A 20,995-nucleotide genomic window follows, 5' to 3' on the forward strand; every position below is an offset into this window, starting at 1 on the left:
CCATGCCAAGAACCCCCAAATTGATATGTATAATAATTATGTAAAAAAATATCAAAGATGTTTGGAACATGTTGGGCGCCCCTGGCACAGCAGTCTTTTCAGCTGGGTCGGGGGACCCAGCTGAAAGGACTTCTGTGCCAGGGGCGCCCAACATGTTCCAGACATTTTGGATATTTTTCTCGTTTTTTCCCTCAGGAATAGCAGATATACAAGCTTGCACCGTGTCACAAAGTGACGTGCTGTTAGACTGTAGATATTCTATTAAATGGATGGAGTGCTTAATATGATTGTGATGCTATATTAACTCTCCCCAAGGACCCCTGGGGGTCCCAGCCCAGACCAAAATTGGTGGTTTCAATAAAGAAGAACATAACTGAGAATGAGCCAGTGATTAACTTGATATGTCAAGACACCGCGGATGTGTATCACCTGACATTATTAATACTGCTAGATGACCGCACACTTTCGCCTTCCATTATCAGAAAGCTGCGTGTGTCTCCTCCAATCCATCATTTAACGAGCAATGCACCCGACCCAGCTCAAGTGCACCTTCTCTTCTAGGGACTGCAGGGAGAAGACACTGATTGGTCTAATTTATGTTATGCCCTAAAAACACGCAGGAATGCAACGCACAGTAAAGTCTTTGTAGTGGTAATAAAGTGGACACACACTGGTAGCCAAAGTGCCAATATGTTATTCTGGACGCAGAGGAATGAAAACCCTAAATGCCCTAAAACGCCGGTACAACCACGAGTAATTCAGAGACTTAATAGCACCTACTAGAGCACCGAGCTTTGCACCTGATAACGCACCATCTAACTAGCACAATTGATAACTTTTACATATGTACGTACGTACGTACGTGTGTGTGTGTGACGTGTGTGTGTGTGTGTGTGTGTGTGTGTGTGTGTGTGTGTGTGTGTGTGTGTGTGTGTGTGTGTGAAAGAGAGAGAGAGAGAGAGAGAGAGAGAGCCTGAGGCGATGCTGTCCAGACAAGACACTAAACATCCCTCTAGTCTTGGCACAACAGAAAGTATTGTCCACCCAGAAGCCCCCTAGACTAGCCCGGCAATGTGTCACAGAGAGAGAGAGAGAGAGAGAGAGAGAGAGAGAGAGAGAGAGAGAGAGAGAGAGAGAGAGAGAGAGAGAGAGAAAGAAAGAGAAAGAAATTATTTCGTTGCGGTCAGACAAAAACCTCCTACAGTATCTCCATATTCTAACTTATTGTGTTTTTTCGTAAATTAACACCCTACTTGATCATACTACAGTGTCACAAAATAGTAGCAGATCTACAAGTTCAAAGAGCAGCGCGAAGCGAGGCATTTTGAGCCTGCCGATGAGCTACCTTTGATATTTTTTTATCTGAATCGTGAACAGTAACAGTTTTGGTTTCCACCCGATAGACACGGTATATTATAAGCTAATTCACGTCAAATAATATCCTATTCCTGCTGTGGTTCTCCTGCCCCTGAGAAGCAGTGTGTATAACAGTATCTGGGTTCAGCGGTTCCTCTTCTTCCCCATATTGAACTGATACAGCCTTCTGGGCGACTCGACCCATTCCGAAGAGGTCAACTCACAGCAGGACCTAACCTTTCACCTTTGACCCGGACCATCCTCATCCCTTCACAGTATTGTGCCTTCATGATATTTTAGTGTCTGTAAAGTTCACTGCAGGGTTATCTTATGAATGAACTTATCTATCTATCTATCTATCTATCTATCTATCTATCTATCTATCTATCTATCTATTTATCTACAGACCTATCTATCCACCCACATTTGAGTTCCATACTGCAACTCAAAGTGGAAATATAATATGTTTTTGTGATATTTCTATCTGGATAACATTAAAGATCTCTCATAAAGGTCTCTTAAAGTCTATGTAGCCTTGGTGCCCAGGCTTTTATTTTCGTTGGCATTCAGCTCAAAATGTAGATATAATGTTCTGTCCTGTACATCTCCTTAAAGTCACACCGTTGGCAGGGACAATATACACGTGAGGCCCCGTTGCTTTGGGACCGTTAGCTTTGAAGACATCTGGATCTTGTCAATGAGTGCGTCCACTAAAGCACGGGATTGCAGCCGTGTATGTGTATGTGTGTGCACGCATGTGCACGTACCCTTAAAACTGTCTCCTCGTTAATCTGCTCATTAAAGTCTAATCTGACATGTGTTTTCATTTGGTCGCACATGTGTGCGAGTATGAGTGTGCTTACTAATGAGTAGGGAATGCTCTAAACTTCTGATTTACTTATGTTATCTGCAGTATTTTATTCTGCGTGTGCATGTGCGCGCGTGCGTGTGTGTGTGCGTGTGCATGTGCGTGTGCGCGTGTGCGTGTGTGTGTGTGTGTGTGTGTGTGTGTGTGTGTGTGTGAGAGAGAGAGAGAGAGAGAGAGAGAGGCATGTAAGTATACTGCAGCAGTCGGGTGTAAACCTTGTATGTTCAATGTAATTATTATTTAGTCACAAGCTCTTAAATAAATGACCTTTCCCCCGGACGTGCACCTAGGCTGCTGAGCCAGCCTGACGGCGTGCCGCGGGTTCGACTCCCGATCCCGATGGCCTTTGCCACGTGACCCCATCTCCTGTCAGTCTATACTTTCAACCTATCAATAAAGGCAGAAAAAGCCAAAAATATATATCTTAAAAAAAAAAAAAAACTTTCATGGGTATAAAAACCTCAGACATAGAGCATCGAAGTCTGACGTAATTTACATATCCTACCTGGGTTGTGGTTTTTTTCCCCCATTCTGAATTCCCATAGACTTTTGTTTTATATTGCGTCAAATAAGAACTGTGTTCCAAAAATAAACAAACGATCCCGGTGGTTTCACTCATATGGATATGAAGAATAAACTGAGGGTGAGAAGATCCTAAATTTCCTAAAGTTCCAAAAAACCTTTGTGAAAAAAAAGAAAGAAATATGGAGATACAAGTGTCTGCCCGACAGCAACAACATGTGCATGAATTGTGTATGTAGTATGTACTGTATTTGTACTTTTATATGGCCGTGTGTGTGAATTTCGTTCCTTTGTTTTTGTGCACGTCTATCCACGCTGCTCACACACAGGCTTGTCTTGCATAAACCACCAACATGCAGCGTTATAGCCAAGGGCCACCATTGTTTATGAGAACAACCAAACAATGTCGGTATACACTGAAATAAAAAGCTGGATTCCAAAGTTCATCCTCCGTCTCAATTAGCCAAATATTTGCTGCCGGAGACGGGACTCATCTGGTGAGAGTCAAGCTTTTTAGACAATGGCCATACTTCCTTGTCCATTTCCAACAGTCCATGCCAGAGTGCCAGTAATGTGGCCCTGCAGTGCGGCTTCAAAAGCCTGCACAGTCTAGTTGCATCCTAGAATGCTGTGTATACATTAGATCAGGGGTTATGGGTTAACAAAGTTTAAATTCACTGCTACGGTTTTATGTGATCTATGGCCTGTTTACAGTGTGCTTTCTAAAGTTATATTAGGTGCTGAAAGAAGACATTTCTTTTAGCTATTCTCTTGTTTATGAATGTTTAACATTTGTAATCTTTTAATAGCATATGTGAATTCGCCTTTGGAATAAAAACCGTCATGTTTAATAAAACAGACTAGAGATGTTAATTAGTTTGTTTTGTCCCTGCTAAATAAATGAATAAATGCAATTAAATGAAATGGAATCCTCAAAGTTAAATTAATTATTCAGACACTGGGGGATGCTGAGAGAGAGGGGGGGGTGAAGGGTGCAACAAAAAACAAAACAAAAACAAACAAAAATATATATATATAAAGTGATGAGTGACGAGGTCACCAGCGTCTCAGAGAGGAGGCATAGAAGAGGAGCGAGCAGAGTGAGAAGAAAGGAGTGAAAGTAGCAGAATGGGAGGTGATGATGGCAGGATGGAAGTACACAGACAGAGAAATAAGAAGCCATAGAAGTGCCTGAGGGAGGAAGAGGAGGAGAGATGACAGAGGTCACAGCTAGGGGTGACACGCCGACTGACCCAGCCATCTAGCTCTAGGCTATTTACATCCCTCCATCTGTTTCTGTCTCCTTCTCTAGCGCCCCATACATCGCTCTCTCTTTGAATCCATTCCTCACATCTTCCTCTGTCTAATTCGATCCTCCTCTCGTACATCTCTTTCCTGTTCAATCTCTTCTCTCACTCATCTCTACACCTTTCTCCTGTTTTACTCACATTCCTCTTCCTCCATATCTTACCCTTTTCTTCCTTTCTACCCCTGCATCACACCAGGACTGGATCTTGAGTCTATATGGGCCTCAATGTGAACCCCAAAGAATCATATCAGGGGAGTGGTGAAGTGTGAATGGCCTGAGCATCACACTTCTTGACATAAAATCCATTTAAGCTAGGCTAAGCTAAGTTTGAACTTAGTGTGAGGTGGTGCAACCCCCTCTGTGTGTTATCTGTTTAGTAGGCTACTAGGCTACTACTACTTCTCAACCACAACTAATGAGACGCGACAGCAGTACAATTTGCTTTGGAACAGACGTTATGAGACAAAACACATACTGTATATTGAATATCATTTTTTGTCATGTGAAATGGGAAATGCATATCAGCAGCACCAATACAGTGGGGGACGTGAATAAAGGGAACTTGGAAAGACATGCACTTTGACAAACCACATTTGACAAGACTTCTCCAGGCTAGAAAAAGAAAGAAGGAACTGAAACTGCAAAAAGTATGTGCACCAAACATGAAACTGGATAAAAAAGGGATGTCGGTATTTTAAATATGTATTCGTCTCATCACATCGGCAACAACAACACAGTGAGGGTAAAAAAAATGGAAAGACACTTCCGGACAAACGTTCAATAATTTGACTATAACTGAAATTTCAACCATGAAACTCGATCAAGTGCTAGTGAGTAATTTTACACAACATCAAAGCAAATCCATCTCAGCAGGAGGCAATGCCAGGCTGCCTGACCTCCCCTGATAAACTCCACTGCAGGGCTCCCTGGGAAATGTAGTGTACCTGAGTGATGCAATGCCGTCCAAACCGCGGCAACCAAACCAACGGTAACAATGGGTACGCTTTTGTAACAACGGTAACAACAGGTATATAGTTTTGCGATAATGTGGGTGAGCTTTTGTGATGTTTCTGTAATGGTAACAATGGGTACACTAAAACTAAATAAGCTATTCAATGCTTTTGTGCTACCTGTGAGGAGCCAACACACAACCGTGCTACAAGTGGCACAACGCACTAGTGCATTTCTTAAACTGAAACCTGAAAACTTGAACGTCTGCAAACACAACAACTGCTGAAACTGAAGCCACATGAAAGGGCTCAGGAAGGGCTGAGACGCCACGGAATATTTGAGACTTGGCACTTTTTTCTCTTCGTCCGGCTCCTAAGTAAACACAAGGAAAAATGACTCAGCAGAAAACCGATGACCAGCAAGTTGTGTGGTTTTGGAATGGATATGTTACACAGCACTGTAAAAAGGAATCAAATGCATTTAGGAGCGCTTCATTTAGAGTACGAGAAAAGCCAAAGTTATATGCCTCAGTCAAGCATCAAGTATCAAATATGCGTCTCTCTATCTCGGCCATGAAATAATTCCTAAATGATACACATCCTACTATATGTTCAATGTATATGATGCTTTTGATCCCAGCTAGTGGTTGCCTCGATAAGTCAGTATTACTTCTCAAAACAGTTAGCCTCCCCCTCCCACCAACACAAATTTGGTAAACAACATCGTAGAAAATTCCTTTCCTCCCCACAGATGCCATCTAAGTGCTGTTTGTGCTTCTTGTGTCTGATTCATTCTTAGTGGCATGCCGGCATCGCCCACCAAAACCTTGTTGTGAGCTTGTGGATCGGCTATTCTCACAATTTCTTGTCTTTTTAATTCCATTCATAAAATCACCCTCCTAAAATATTGCTGTCCTCACAAGTATAGTAATAAAAACTCCCGTGTGGACTGTGCGTGTATGTGTGTGTGGACTGTGCGCGTACAGTATGTGTGTGGACTGTGCGTTTGTGTGTGTGGACTGTGCGCGTGCGTGCGTGCGTGCGTTCATTCATACTGTTAATTCCCCAGGCAGTGAATAACAGCTCCTGCAGTGACTGGTTTTCCTGCAGGAAATATTTGAGTAATAAGGAAACTGTCTGCTTGTGACCACATTGAGGGGGCAGGTTCTTTCTTTCTTTCTTTCTCTCTCTCTCTCTCTCTCTCTCTCTCTCAGCCACACTCCCATCTCTTATGATTTCTTCCCTACCTTACCATTCTTTCTTATTTCCTTTCCTTTCTTATACCTTCTCCCTCCTCTCCCTCAGTCTCTTCTGTCCTACCATTTCTCCACCCTCACTCTCAATGCATCCCTCCCTCCCTCCCTCCCTCCCTCCCTCCCTCCTCTTAATCTTTCTTCCCTCCTTCTCCTTCTGCCTATCCCTCCCTAATGCTCTGACTCCTTCTATCCGTCTGTCCAGCCCTCCTTCATCTGACCCATATCTCTCCCTCGGTCTACCGCTCCCTCCCTGCATCTCATGGTTTGGTGATACCATTTCCTGAAACATCAGCACCCTGGATGTAATCTGTCTTCATCTATTTTATGTGGTAGTCTGTGGGAGTCAGGGTGTGTGTGTGTGTGTGTGTGTGCGTGTGCGAGAGATTTTATATATATATATATATATATATATAAAAAGTAGGGGGGAGTTTCAAGGAAATCATAAAAAGACGCTCAAATTACCCCTACATGGCCACCACCTCTAACCAAGACTCTGCTCCATTTAACAGCGTTCCACAGGGATCTGTTTTTGTCCGCCGCGCTATTTCAGAAATGGACATGAGACGGGATCGTTCTGGTGCCGCCCCAAATTGGCCACGGAGGCATGGCCAATGGATCCCAGAGCCTCTCATACAAAAGACCCATTGATGTCTTCTAAATCAACCCCTGTTCACAGAACATAAATTTTTTCTCAGTTATGGCTTATCAAAGGAAGTGGTCATGACCCAAATTATCGCCATTCACTCTGACCCTGCTCTATACAAGTTTCTCAAGACCCCTCAGAAAAGAAAAAAGATATTAGAAAATGTGCTTTACCACAGGTTTCTGAGTGTATGCACTCAGAACCTATGCACTGAAGTTCAACATGATCCTGTAACAGTGTTATATTACCATATGATTTATACTATCTTAATGCCATTTTTCCAAATGGATTGAAATAAATACAGTAATTTAAGAAGCACCATCATTTATGCAGTAAATCACAAATAGTAGGTGCCTTGACATGGCCATTTGAAACAAATGACTTTCCACGCCTCCATATATCACTTGCGTCGAGAGGTTCCCTTGCTCCAAAACATGCATTCATTAAAGAAACTACATTTTACGGAACATAATTGCATACTCGTGGGTCATGGCTGTATGGGCGTGGGCCTGGGACGGAAGATATTTTGCCTCCCAAACAGATTTCGGAAGTGCAGTCGGACATTTAGTGGCCCTGCTTTGTTTGGCTATATAATTGCAGACATGTTTCATAGCAGAAGGACATGTGTGTTCCATTTCAGAGCTGTAATTGAATTATGGGTGGGTGGGTAGGGGGTGGACGGCTCTGGGCCCTTCCTTGACATGTCATCTGATAAGAGAGGGGGGAAATTCCAATGATACATTTTGATTAGAAGACATTTGAACCGGGCATGGTGGGTTTTGATGCCGTGGGGTAATGGCTGTGAGGATCAACCGAGGAGTATGGTTGCATAATGAGATGTTTAACTTTTGAAGCATAAATGCTACCTACAATGACAAAGTAATTGCTGGCAGAAAAGAAAACAACATCGGAGGTCACTACCGATGTCACGGCTGATCATAAGTACAACTGGAACACCTGGTAAATGGTTGTTTAGAGTTAAGGTTCGTTATGTTACTGAGGTTAGAATCACTTGAGTTTTTGAAATGCTCATTAATGAATTTCATTAAAAAAATAAACATCCACTCCCACAATGGGGGTGGGGGGGGGGGGGGGTATGAAATCACACTCATACCATTTAAGTTATGATAAAATGTAATCTATATGTTTTTGAACAGCATAAAAAAATAAATCAATTTAAAGACAAGTCTTACATTTCTCAGAGGGAAACTTTAAGTGAGAGTGTGGTCTAGCCAAAGGCTTCAGGCCCCCATCATTTGGCATCCTGTGAAGGTTTGACTCCAGCCCAAAAACAACATAGGAACTCTGCCAAAGGAAAGCTAGGACTGCACCCTACCATCATCCAATATAAATTCACGCACAAAATAATAAATCGGAATGAGCAAAATGAGCCCCCCCCCCCCTTTAAATAAAAAGAAAAGGCAGCCAAATAGCATGTTAGCGTGGCCCCGCGGTCAGACAGCCCGGAACGTAACCGCAACGTCACAGGTTTGATCTCATCGCCGACCGAAGTGCATTCATCAACGATGCGAGAGCGAGGACTAGCCAACACCAACTCATCAACAGCCCCTCCAGACACTAGTCCCCATGGTTACTCAGTGGAGGCTATAACCTGATGAAAACCTCAGGTCAGCACCCTCATCATCATGCACATCATCGTCTCTGTCGGGTGGAAAACCGCATATGTCCAAAACTGTTAACTTTTCAGGATTCCAATTCGAAAGTAGAAAAGGTTGCAGATCTATACACGCTCGAAACACGCCACGGAATCTTCTACTTTTGATGCTTTTGTGTGACGCTGTAGTATGATCAAGTAGGATGTTAAATTTACCAAAAAAAACACAAAAAGTTTTAACCCATTCTGACCGGGCACCCATTTTGGTGTCGGCATCATGTTATGCTTTAGCTATTTAAAAATAGCAGATCTACAAGCTCATATCGCGCCACCGAGTGGCGCGATACGAGCTTGTAGGTCTGCTATTTTTGAAAAATCGAAGAGCGACTGATATTTTTAGAATCTGATCTCAGGTCAGAATGGGTTCATCAGACCAGTGTGTGTCCGGCGGAAACCTCGTATGAATCTGATCTCAGGTCAGAATGGGTTTTAATATGGACTATGGAGACAGGAGGTTTCTGCCCGACAACAACGACATACCGTACAGCTACGGGGAGGGAACCAGGCAGGACTATAAACTCGGCAAGTTCCAAAATAATGCATCTTCTTGGAACACAAGGTCCGTAAGTGCCGGAGGAGCTCATGTGATATCCACTATCATGTCGGAGTAAGCCGGGGTCCGTTGACATTTTATTGGCCCCTGGGTGATGAAACATGATCCAATAGTATTCAGGGACCCCATCTGTGAGATGGAGCTAAGACAGCACCGTGGTGATTTACACGGGGGCTTCGTTTATGACTCCTTTAAAAAAAACACAAGAGGGCCCATCATAAAACCAAAACAGCCTTATTTATGGATGAGGAGCCTGGTGGACACACAGGCTTCTGTGTCAGTGTGTCTGCAAGCATTTGAGTCTGAAACTGGAGATGGGGGAGATGTTTTGCTTGTGCGCGCGTGCGCGTGCGTGTGCGTGTGTGTGTGTGTGTGTGTGTGTGTGTGTGTGTGTGTGAAACATGGATGCTTGTTACAGTACTGTAGGCTTATGTACAACAATGTCCTCCATATGAAGCCATACAGTATAGTCGTTGAGCATGGCGTTGTACATTTTTGTGTAATTGAATTGTGTTGTCTTGCTGGACTCCTCAGTACTCACACACTTGTACATGGTCATAATAAGACCCCAAAACATGATTAGACTGTATGCGATCTTTGTTTCATAAATGAATCTAAAATCTTATACAGTCAGCACAGTACTGTATAACCATGATACTACAATCAGCCAATTACCCCAAACATGATACGTCCATCCAATATGTCCAACCAACAAGCCACGCCTCATCCTCAAATTCCAAAAACACATCAAATCCAATTTCCTTCACAGTAATTGCCAATGTGGCCATATTTCATAATCTGGCCTGGACCTCAACATACAATATAATTGATTGTACTCCATGACCAATAGGTGGCAGAGTTTCACACTGTATCCAGGCAGGATTGAGCAGAGAGAGAGAGAGAGAGAGAGAGAGAGAGATGGAGAATTGGAAGAGGTAGAAAGAGAGGGATAAATGGGGGGGGCGTGGGTGCAACAGAGGGAGCAAGGGGAAGAGAGAGAGAGATGTAGAGGTGCTGTGGAGAAAAGACTGAGTGAGGGAATGGGAGAGAGAGAGAGAGAGAGAGAGAGAGAGAGAGAGAGAGAGTTTGGGAAAGGTGGAAACAGACTCAGAGGCAGAGCAGTCGAGAGGCAGAGAAAGCGAGAGGTACACGCACGCGCACGCACACTTACACACTTACACACACACACACACACACACACACACTGAAGAACATGCACGCGCACTCACTTGCAGTCGCGGTCTTCCAGGTCAAAATGCGGGTTGAAGTTGATGAGGATCTTCTGGCCGGGCTCCGGGGCGGTGATCACCCACACACATTGCTGGGACGGTGGATACGCACCCGGGTAGCCGGGCGACGTCAGATAGTCCGCGCTGTCAATTTCTATGTGATCTCCGCATTTATCTGCAATAGACAGACAGAAGCACATACACACATATATTATAGGCTACAATGACACAATAAAAGCAACTGTTCAATTTGGTATGAGTGATAGTCGAGAATCAATTAACCCAAGAGACAAGACGAGCGACCGATGGAATGGAACGTCGCTAAGTATAACCAGATGCTGTTGATTGATTGATTGATTAGCCTACACGATTGTCTAACTGATTAGCCTAATTGATTGGGGCCAAGCCCACTCTTTTGGGACGTAAATTGTTAGTGTGCACGGCACGCGCGCGTGTATTGGCTATTCATGACAAATGTAATGTCCATTTTGCCTATAGCTCAAAATAAGATACAGTAGCCTATATATTAGGCTCAGTTACACAGTAAAAATAACCAGTGTTAAGGTGTCCATTTGTAACTGTGAGACAAATAAACACCGAGGATTTGAATGTGTAACATTGGTTATACCTCCATTGACTGATGCTGTGCGTAAAATAGCACAATGCGTGCAACTGCTGAACACTGATACAATGACACTCTGCACGCACGCAAGACAATTTGAACATGATCAGTTTAAATATAGTCTGTATCGCACAAATAACAACCTCTCTGCATAACGAATACATAACATTTGTTCTGTGCACACTGCATGCACATACTAGGCTATATGCACTGATCTGACGTCCAGTCCAGCGCCGACACTGACCCCAAAAACCATGCAGGATGGATTAACAGGTGAGAGGCGAAGCAGGCGATATATATAGTCCAATGATGGCACAAAACGATGCATTCAAGTATAATGTTATTATGACATTAAACATATTACAAACAAAGCACAACAACCTACCAGTTTGAGTCAACGAAGCGACAAGGGTGACTTGGGCGTAAAGGAACAATAGCAATCCACGCATCCTTTTGGTTTTTTCAGCCCAGATATAATGTGAAATAAAAAAGCAATGAAGAAAATCAAAGCTATTAGTCTAGAGACGGGGTCACGCGGGGGGTATATATCCTTTTTTTTGTGTCAAAAGTATAGGCTATATAGAGAGAATGTTGCTGCGGGCTGTTTCAGGTCGCCAGCATCCTCCGTCTCATTCAGCAGCGGGTTCAAGTCCCGCACGGCTCATATAGAACAACTTGACATCCCTCAGAAAATACAAATAAATAAAAAAGGCAATAATCCAACTGCAGAGATGTTAAATAAATTCAAATGAAACGGCAAAAAAGAATCCAGTCGCCGAAAGTGTCCACGGAGTTGTGCGCTTGAGCCCTTTATTTAGGTAAAAGGAAAATAATTGCACGAATACGGGCAGATATACTTCCAAGTGAGACGAGAAATCACACACATTCAAGTCGGCAGTCAACCGGTGTTCAGTGGAAACCAGATCGTCAAAAAAAGATTCAGAGTAAAATATCCCGTCTTTCTTTTAAGTTCTCTTTTTTAATCTCAGTGTGTGTGTATCATGTGTGTGTGTGTGTGTGTGTCAGTCAGTCTCTCTCAGTCCTCTCTCTCTGGCTGTCCGTGTAAAACTAACGGTGTGAACGAACGTCTTCTCCTCCACACACTCACTCCTCCCAGACCAAATATTTCCAGCTTCTTCTTTTTCTTGGACGAGAGAGAGAGAGCGCGCCGAGGAACAGACCGCCGCCCGCTACTACGAGCTGACTGACACCCATGCGCCCTCACGCGCGCGCGCTCTACGTTCGAGGAGGGCTGGGAAACGTAGGCGCGCGCCTCAGAGCAGAGGGGAGATAGAGAGACAGAGAGAGAGAGAGAGAGACAGAGAGAGAGAGTCAAATCCAAATGGGTGTTAATTTGAAGCTGCAATTATTTTATGGGACTCAATTCACTGTCAAACCCGGGCTTTAGTATTGAGAGACCACATTTATAGTGTTAAAAAAGCCAATCTTTTTACATTACACTCTCAGAGTAACTAAATGGATTGACTACTAGCCAATCAGAGCCCATCCTGTCCGGGACTGCATGGGCAGAATCCCAGATGCTTAAACATAAACACAACAGACGTTTCTATACTGGCTTATGATCTTCAGGCAGTACTATACTTCAACCAGTGTTCTACCTGACTATATGGGCTGCATGATATTTATGCAAATTATGCCAAATATTGCGATATCGATATGATATACCGGTATACGATATTACCGTTACAATTTCATATTCTATATTGTAAGTGTTGCAACATTGAAAACTAAACATAAAAAAAAAAAAAACGCATAATAACAATATCACTGAATTGTATGTGCTACTGCTATTGGGTTCCCACACTTGTAATTTGTTATTCTAAGTGTAGTGTATTCTAAGTTGCTGGCTTAGTGCACGATGTAGCGATGATATATTGATATATCGCGATACCATTGCCTTTTTGCGATACTGATATTGCGCATGATCATACCTCGATAACGATACGATAACGGTATATATTGTGCAGCCTTATACCTGACACCATGATTTCTCAATGGAAGAGAGACCACCTCCAACCACTGTCTACAGATATTAACACTTAAGAAACAATTAAAATTATGTTTAATTCCTTTAAAAAAATGGAACCAAGCGGGTTTCCATTACACTCTCAGAGTAACTATGAATTAACAACAGAGGATTTTACTGTACCTGTTACATCCATAAATGTACACACGCCTGACAGCATTTTTATTTAGCTTCATGCGAGAAGTGACACGGAACAGATTAATTTAATACGTTGTTGTTTGTCAAACACTGGTTTGTGGAAAATATAATAATCACTGTCGCCTTCTATAGCTCTGAAGTCCCAGAAACTATAATCCTGCATTATTTCCGTGTGGTTCATGTAAAGTCTTAACGGATCTCTACCTCCTATTTGCAAACAACAGCTGTGTTCTGTTTCCCTCGGCTTCTCTCTGGTTCCAATCAGAAATGAGACGCCAGATTCTCTCGCTGTGGTTCTTGCAGGCTGGCTGCTCTCTAATCACTCATTTGCATTTTTACTTCTGAGGCACTCATCAAGTGCAACTATATAGAATAAGCTTAATTTGCTTGATTTGTCTTATTGTAAGCTTCCAGTTAAAAATTGGCCAGAGCCATAGTGTGCAGACAGCCAGACATACAGTACAAAAGCCAATCAGATATTGACCACTTTGCCCAGAGTCTAGGGTTGCCACCAGTCCCTTAAAATACAGAATCGTCCCTCATTTTGATAACAAAATTCTACTTCAAAAGTTGTGGATAGCATACAATAAACAATAAGTTGAAGGGAAACTTCAACTTATTGCTTCAAGGTATTGCTTCAACGTATTGCTTCAACTTATTGCTTCAACGTATTGCTTCAACGTATTGCTTCAACTTATTGCTTCAACTTATTGCTTCAACGTATTGCTTCAACTTATTGCTTCAACTTATTGCTTCAAGGTATTGCTTCAACTTATTGCTTCAACGTATTGCTTCAACTTATTGCTTCAACTTATTGCTTCAAGGTATTGCTTCAAGGTATTGCTTCAACGTATTGCTTCAACGTATTGCTTCAACGTATTGCTTCAACGTATTGCTTCAACTTATTGCTTCAACTTATTGCTTCAAGGTATTGCTTCAACGTATTGCTTCAACGTATTGCTTCAACTTATTGCTTCAACTTATTGCTTCAAGGTATTGCTTCAAGGTATTGCTTCAACGTATTGCTTCAACTTATTGCTTCAACTTATTGTTCAACTTATTGCCGGCCTTGCCGCACACGCCTGCGCCGCAAGGCCGCAGCAGGCCTAAACAGTGTCCCTTATTTCAAGATCTCAAAGGTGGCAACCCTACCGGAGTCCCCCAGGGCTCTATACTAGGCCCCCTACTGTTTTCACTCTATATCTTTGACGGAAATAGCTGATCTACAAGCTCACAACACGGCACATTGTGATTATGTCTTGCCGAGCCATGTGGTCCATACTGTAGGTCAGGAGCCTATCTCCTGTTTCTGTAGCGTGCCGTGAGGCGGCTTGGTGTGCAAGTACATCCTCCAGTCATGATGTACAATTCAAGTACAACCCCAACCCCTGGACATGAACAAAGGACTTACAATATCCAACCCTTAATGCTGAGTGCCAAGCAGGGAGGCATTGGGTCCCATTTATATAGTCTTTGGTATGACTCGGCCAAGGAATTGAACCCTCACCTCCCAATCTCAGGGCGGACACAAGCACTAGGCCACTGAATGTTGTGATTGGCTAGTGTTTAAGCCAAAATGTTTGCCCAAGAATTGGGACGCAAGGGTTCAAGTGGTTCTGAGATGTTTTTCCTCCAGTGCTGAATGTTGTTTTATTTCACAACACACAGGAAAGTGATTACGTGCAGGAAGAACGCTTGGATGTTAGAGCAAGGGTTAGGAGGAGGAGGAGGAGGAGGAGGATTTTGGAGAACTGGTATGTCATGGTGCCGTGGACACAATAATGTTACAATACAGATGTTCAGCTGAATTTGACTCAAGGCTCAACAGGAAGGCTACTGTATGGCCGCCGTCAGGCAGAAACCTTGTATTGTGACACTTGATTTTGACACTTTGGTTACATGTATGTGTGGGATAAATATTGAACCATTGAAAAGTATCAACAAGAGCTTGTGAATAAACTAAGTAAACAAGGCTTTATACATTCATGGTTTGTGCCCGACAGCACCGATATGAAAGATCTGCATTCTTCTAGACTAACCGCTCAACAGCATAGAAGCTGGAGACCCAGACCCATCTCTGATGGCCACTTCCATGTAAACAGTTGGGTTGGAATCTCTGTCTGATTGGAATTATTATAGATTCTGAATGAATACATATTGTCCATGTAACTTCATGCTAAAACCTACAGTATGACTATTGACTACACAAGGGGAATTCTAGAAATGCATTGGCTCTCACATCTCTATGCACACAAGTATGTGTGTGTGTGTGTGTGGGGGGGGGGGGGTATCTGGTGTTTCATGTTTCAAAAACACTGTAGGATCAAGAAGGCAACACTTGAACCCTGACCCCAGATAGGTTGAACTAGAAAAACAGTCCACGTGCATGCACATACGCATGCACTTGTACGCATGCACTCGCACACATGCGCACGCACGCACGCACACACAACTTACACTCACTTTTGTGAATGACAGATTTACAGACAGGAACATAAAATGAGGGTGAGATCAAGAAGGATGTAAAGATGGGGATAAAATGGAGAGAGAGAGAGTGAAGGAGAGAGAGAGAGAGACAGACAGAGAGACCAATGATGACAGAAGCTTGTCCGATGATGTGAGAAGACAGAGAGTGAATGTGAGAGAGCTGGAGAGGGATGGGCGAGCTAGAACAAGACGACCAAGACAGGGCGAGGGGGGGGGCATGGAGAAAGGGAATAGATAGATAGCATCAAAGAACAAGGGAGCTAAACCCAGAGCGAGTGAAAGACAGAACTTGAAAGAGCGAGCGAGAGGAACAGACAGAACTTGAGCAGTGCACATATCAGAGCCAATCCTCTGCTGCAGAGTAAAACGGACACGCTCTGTTAAATTAACAATGAGGATTTTACTGTGTGAGAATTCTAATCAAAAACTAATAAATTATGTGTGTGTGCGTGTGTGTGTGTGTGTGTATGTGCGTGTGTGTGTGTGTGTGTGTGTGTGTGTGTGTGCGTGTGCATGTGCATGTGTGTGAGAGAGGGGGGGGGTTGTCCGGGTGCAAACTGCAAAGTTCCTGGTTTGATGCATCATGCAGGCTTGGTTTGTTGAAATTATTTTTTATTAGGAATAACCCCTCGAGTTACCTCGTTTTCGAGAGGGTCCTAAAGAGTAAAGACAGCAGTATACACACTAAACATACAATACAAAACAATTAACAGAAGAAAAAAGTAAGAAAAACAAACTGAAAAACGGAAAAACTGGTTGTGCATTCCAAACGAAACTGCTCGTGTTCGTGGGTGGGAAGGAAGCTGGCCAGGGGAGGATGCAGAGGCGTCATTTCAGTAAGAAAAAAAGGGAGTGTCAAAAAAAGTTACTAAAAGTTACTACTTCCAAAATAGGCTGGACCAGCCTAAAATAGGGATGCAGACAAGAAAACACACATCTATAACATGTGTTACATGTCATGTAGATGGATGGGCATGCATTGAGATGCACTCAGCGTTAATCTGAATAATCTGAAAAATAAGTTGCATAAAAGAGCAGAATATGAGGTTAAATGTGAACGCTTGGGGGGTGGCAATTGTCATGCCCTGAGACCCCAAAGGATACCCCCGACCGTGGGGAGTGGGACTGGGAAGGATATTGGATAATGTGTTCCTCCACACATGTTGAAGACTTAACCTCTTTTTCTTTTTTTTGTCCGGGCCAAGACTTAACCTCTTAAACCCCAGGGGGTCCAGGGGGAAAATCCACAACATCGGAGTTGGAACCGGAGACCAATTGGGTCTCCATTGACCCGCTGAGCGCTGTTCAGAGGTGGACAGCCGCTGCCCCCGCTGCCCCCAAGAGGTTTTAAACCATTTGGTAACTGGAACTGAATTGTCTACTTGAACTACTTTTTTCTGTCTACACCAAAATGTCTTTGGCCAAATTGATCGTAGCTGATTAAAGCTCTACAAGCTTTAATCTACAAGTCACAACCCTTCCTATGTGATCTCACATGGTCAGACTGTTGCCTCCCACAATTTTCAAATTCTTCCGGTGATTGAAGGAGAAAGCGGATGTGAAGCCTCGTCCCCACTACCGGTTTGTTTTTACAGTCGTGCACATTTTATCCCAATATAAATTAAAACCATCGAAGCAAATATAGCTCAGAAATGGATTTATTTTCAAATGTAAAGATATTTTTAAATATATTTTCGAACGGAGATTACAGCTTCCGTTAATTGGTTTTTGGGACGTGTAGTTCCAGACTATATAATAACATTAGCATTTAGAGATTGTGGAATAGTTGTTTGGCTACGCAAGACTAGCTACTTCCTATGAAAGTGCTCACGTAAGGTGAAAAGAAGCAGATGACTCCATATTGGAGCAGACGTGTGGGTGTCTACACTAGTGGTAATACTGTATATCCTACCATCAAAATCAGTTTAATTTGAAAATAGCCGATCTACAAGATCACAACGCTTTGCATCATGGCACGTTGGCATCTTGTGAAGTGATCATAATGTGACTATACTGGGGAGAAAACCAGAAAATATTAAATAAATTAAGTCAATTCATCAGCCTCCGGAACCTGTTTTCACTTCTGTCCATCTGCCTGTCTGTCTGTTAAATGTTATTTCCTGCATGCCTGCCTGATGAGTCTTGTGATTGTACATCATAAGATACATGGCAGTAGAAAGGTTTCATCTCTGAAATATACAACCAACCATGACCAACATCAGTGCTGAATTAAATGCTAATGCTGCAATTTATAAAGCAAAGCAAACATGTTCCCAGGTTACATGCATTTGGGTGTGTGTGTGTGTGTGTGTGTGTGTGTGTGTGTGTGTGTGTGTGTGTGTGTGCGTGCGTGTGTGCGTGCGTGTGTGCGTGCGTGTGTGCGTGCGTGCGTGCATGCGTGGGCTACAGGCAGCATGCATGTCTACTCTACGCATGTGTGTGCATGCATGCCAAATCCAAATGTACTGTGTGCAAATGTGTTTTTGCATGGCTTTTCTATGCTTGTTCTTAAGTCTGTGTAAGCTTGTTCTTAAGTTTGTGTGCGAGCGTGTGTGTGTGTGTGCGTGCGTGCGTGCGTGCGTGCAAAGGGGTGACTGTGTTTATGTGTTGGGGTTATGTAACTGAGTATGGGGGTTGGGTGAATTATTGGGGGGAGGGGTAGTGAGTGAGAAAGATGGAGAGATATGAGTGAGTGTGTGCATGCTTGCGTGTGTGCAACTACATATCACTGTACACATTTAATGTACGTGTGTGTATGTGTGTGTGGGTGCAGTATACTGTTTGGTCTCTCAAAGTGCAACCATATGTTTGCGTGGGAAACAGAATGACGTTCTATAACAAAAGACAAGAGTTCAGACCATTCAGTCATATTATTTCTGTATTTCTTTGTTGTTCAAAGCACTGCCAACCAGACTGCTATAACTACACCTGCCACAGCACAGCTATCACATATTTAACTGTATTTTAAGAAAAATTGAGCCATTAACTCAATTGCTGCAACAACAAAATGGATGGAGCTTTTGATGTAGATCATAATAGTCTTTTATCCATAATGCAGATCATTGTTATTTTAGATCTGTGGTTTCCAACCTGTGGGCCGGGGGCAACTGGTGGGCCTTGAGGATATTGCAAGTGGGCCCCCAAATAACTTGCAAAACACTAAGATTTGAATGATAATATACTTTAAATATTACAAAATCTATGTAAAACAAAAGATGTATGGTATGTTTGAAAAATCACACCCATATGAAGTAAGTGGTGCAACTCCGTGTGGGGGTCCCCGGGGGGGGGGGGGGTGAAATGAGTGGTGCAACTCCTCTCTCTCTCTCTCTCTCTCATTAGCAGGCAACAGTGCAACACTATCTCTCTCTCTCTCTCTCTCTCTCTCTGTTTCTGGCACAACAGCGCCACTTTTCCCCCTACTGGTACTCTATACCCAGGCAGCCAGCCAGGCAGGCAGGCAGGCAGGCTGCACCATTTAAAAATGTGGTGCATGCAGCGATAAGAACTTCACGGTTATAGAAAAGTTAATAATTATGTGGTGTAATATTCTCATAGCTTCCCCATGAAGATTCAAGAAACGGGCCTGATTCTTTTCTGTGTTCTGTCTAAGGGATCGTTTGACATTTGGCATAGCTAATTATATCTTGTAGAATGTATGGTGTACGTGCGCAGAAGTAGGTCAGGATCATTTAATAGACAACAGGTGTCATAGAGAGCCTTGTAACAACACCCACATGAAACATGGCATGGGTGATGTACGGTTTAATATGGAGACGATATTTCTGATTGATAAAGAAAACAATGTTCTATAAGGAAGGTGGAGTTAGGTGACTACAAGGCCACCTTGTGCCTCCGCCAATGATCCCTGGATTGCTTTTGCATTGCTCTGTAATACACTAAGACAAATCTACAAGTTTGGTCTGTCATCTTTGAGTCTGAAGTATTTTCTTCCAAGAGTTCATGAATAGATACTATTCCATTGGTCCATAAGCTGTAACACAACACAATATTAAAGTGAACGTGCTCTGAAAGTGTCAGTGATCAGTGGCCAGCCTTCTGATCACTTACACAACAGCCGAATGGGTGCATGGGCAGCAAACACATCTTCAAGTGTGACCTGGTGCAGAATTGGTTGGGAACCACTGTTTATTAATAGATACATTAATTGTAATATTGTCCTCATTTTCCCTTCCTCCATCCATCCTACCTTGCCCCCTTGCACTCTCACTCCCTCCTCTCTTCATATCCTTTACTTTACACTCTCTCTCTCTCTCTTGCACGCACGCACACGCACACTCACACGCACACGCACAAGCCGTAGCTAATGTTTGTGGAATGATTGAGGAGGGAAGGTATTCCTATAATGACACAGTAATATCTCACTAATTACAGGACACACTGACAGTGATGCATTAGACTGCTGTGCTGACTCTACCTCCATGCTAGACTCATGCTGAGACACTGATAGTCTTGCTTAGACACACATACATACATAGCCTGGAAACCAGGCTATGTAAAAAAAAAAATCAGGAACCAGTATTCTTGTTGGCATCCCTATTTTAGGCTGGTCCAGCCTATTTTGGAAGTGGTCACTTTTTTTCGCCACTCTTCCTTCCCACCAGCTTCCTTCCCACCCACAAGCACCAAAGGAAATTGGTCTGGCACCGCTCAGTTGTGAGCGGTACCGAGGGGAGGGACCAATCAGGAACCAGTATATATGGCAGGTTTATCACCCTTTTTTAATCTACTCAGTGATACTTGTCTGACCATGCCAGGCTAATACATACATACATACTGTACGTACATAGACACTGCACTCCACATACTGTACACTGCACTGTATAGTGACAGACAGACAGACAGACAGACAGACAGACAGACAGACAGACAGACAGACAGACAGACAGACAGACAGACAGACAGACAGACAGACAGAACATATTAAATATATATTTGGGTTTAGTTTTCTACCCGGATAGCATTGTGTGTTACAGTATATATAGGCTATATTTGATTGCAGTAAGAAGATGTATTTCTGTGGGTAAGACAGATATGGATCGATAGAGATAGGGAGGATTTAGTATCTAAATTCAATCTTCAATTCAATCTAAATGACATACTGTGTGCGTACGTGTGCGTGCGTGCATGCGCGTGATATACTGTTACTGTATACACCGTGAAGAGGAAAACAGTGACCTTACAGTACCTCATAGTGAGGTTGTGATGCACACATAAATAGGAGACGTATATACACTATGTGGTGGGCGGGAGAGAGCCACAGCCTCAGATCGGGGCTTCTGTTTCAGACACGCTATGGAGCCGTATGCAGCCTCTCAG

The 20,995-nt window shown here is 43.1% G+C and overlaps 1 protein-coding gene across 2 annotated transcripts in view; it reads right to left on the reverse strand.

Annotated features, from left to right (window-relative positions):
• Positions 1 to 12,093, reverse strand: part of LOC310871487 (neuropilin-1a-like) — a 70,049-nt gene extending 57,956 nt beyond the window's left edge. Inside the window, exons 1-2 of one of the 2 annotated variants that reach the window (XM_083783043.1) lie at positions 11,369 to 12,093; positions 10,362 to 10,536 (exon numbers count right to left, since the gene is read on the reverse strand). In XM_083783043.1, the coding sequence (XP_083639169.1) occupies positions 10,362 to 10,536; positions 11,369 to 11,432 (239 nt within the window). In that variant the 5' untranslated portion in view covers positions 11,433 to 12,093. The remainder of the gene's footprint in view (positions 1 to 10,361; positions 10,537 to 11,368) is intronic. The other variant, XM_083783042.1, reaches the window with a different exon arrangement.
• Positions 12,094 to 20,995: the final 8,902 nt, after the last annotated feature.

The sequence above is a fragment of the Protomyctophum parallelum genome, assembly GCF_964188405.1.
Source record: "Protomyctophum parallelum genome assembly, chromosome: 14".
NCBI classification, from domain to species: Eukaryota; Metazoa; Chordata; class Actinopteri; order Myctophiformes; family Myctophidae; genus Protomyctophum; species Protomyctophum parallelum.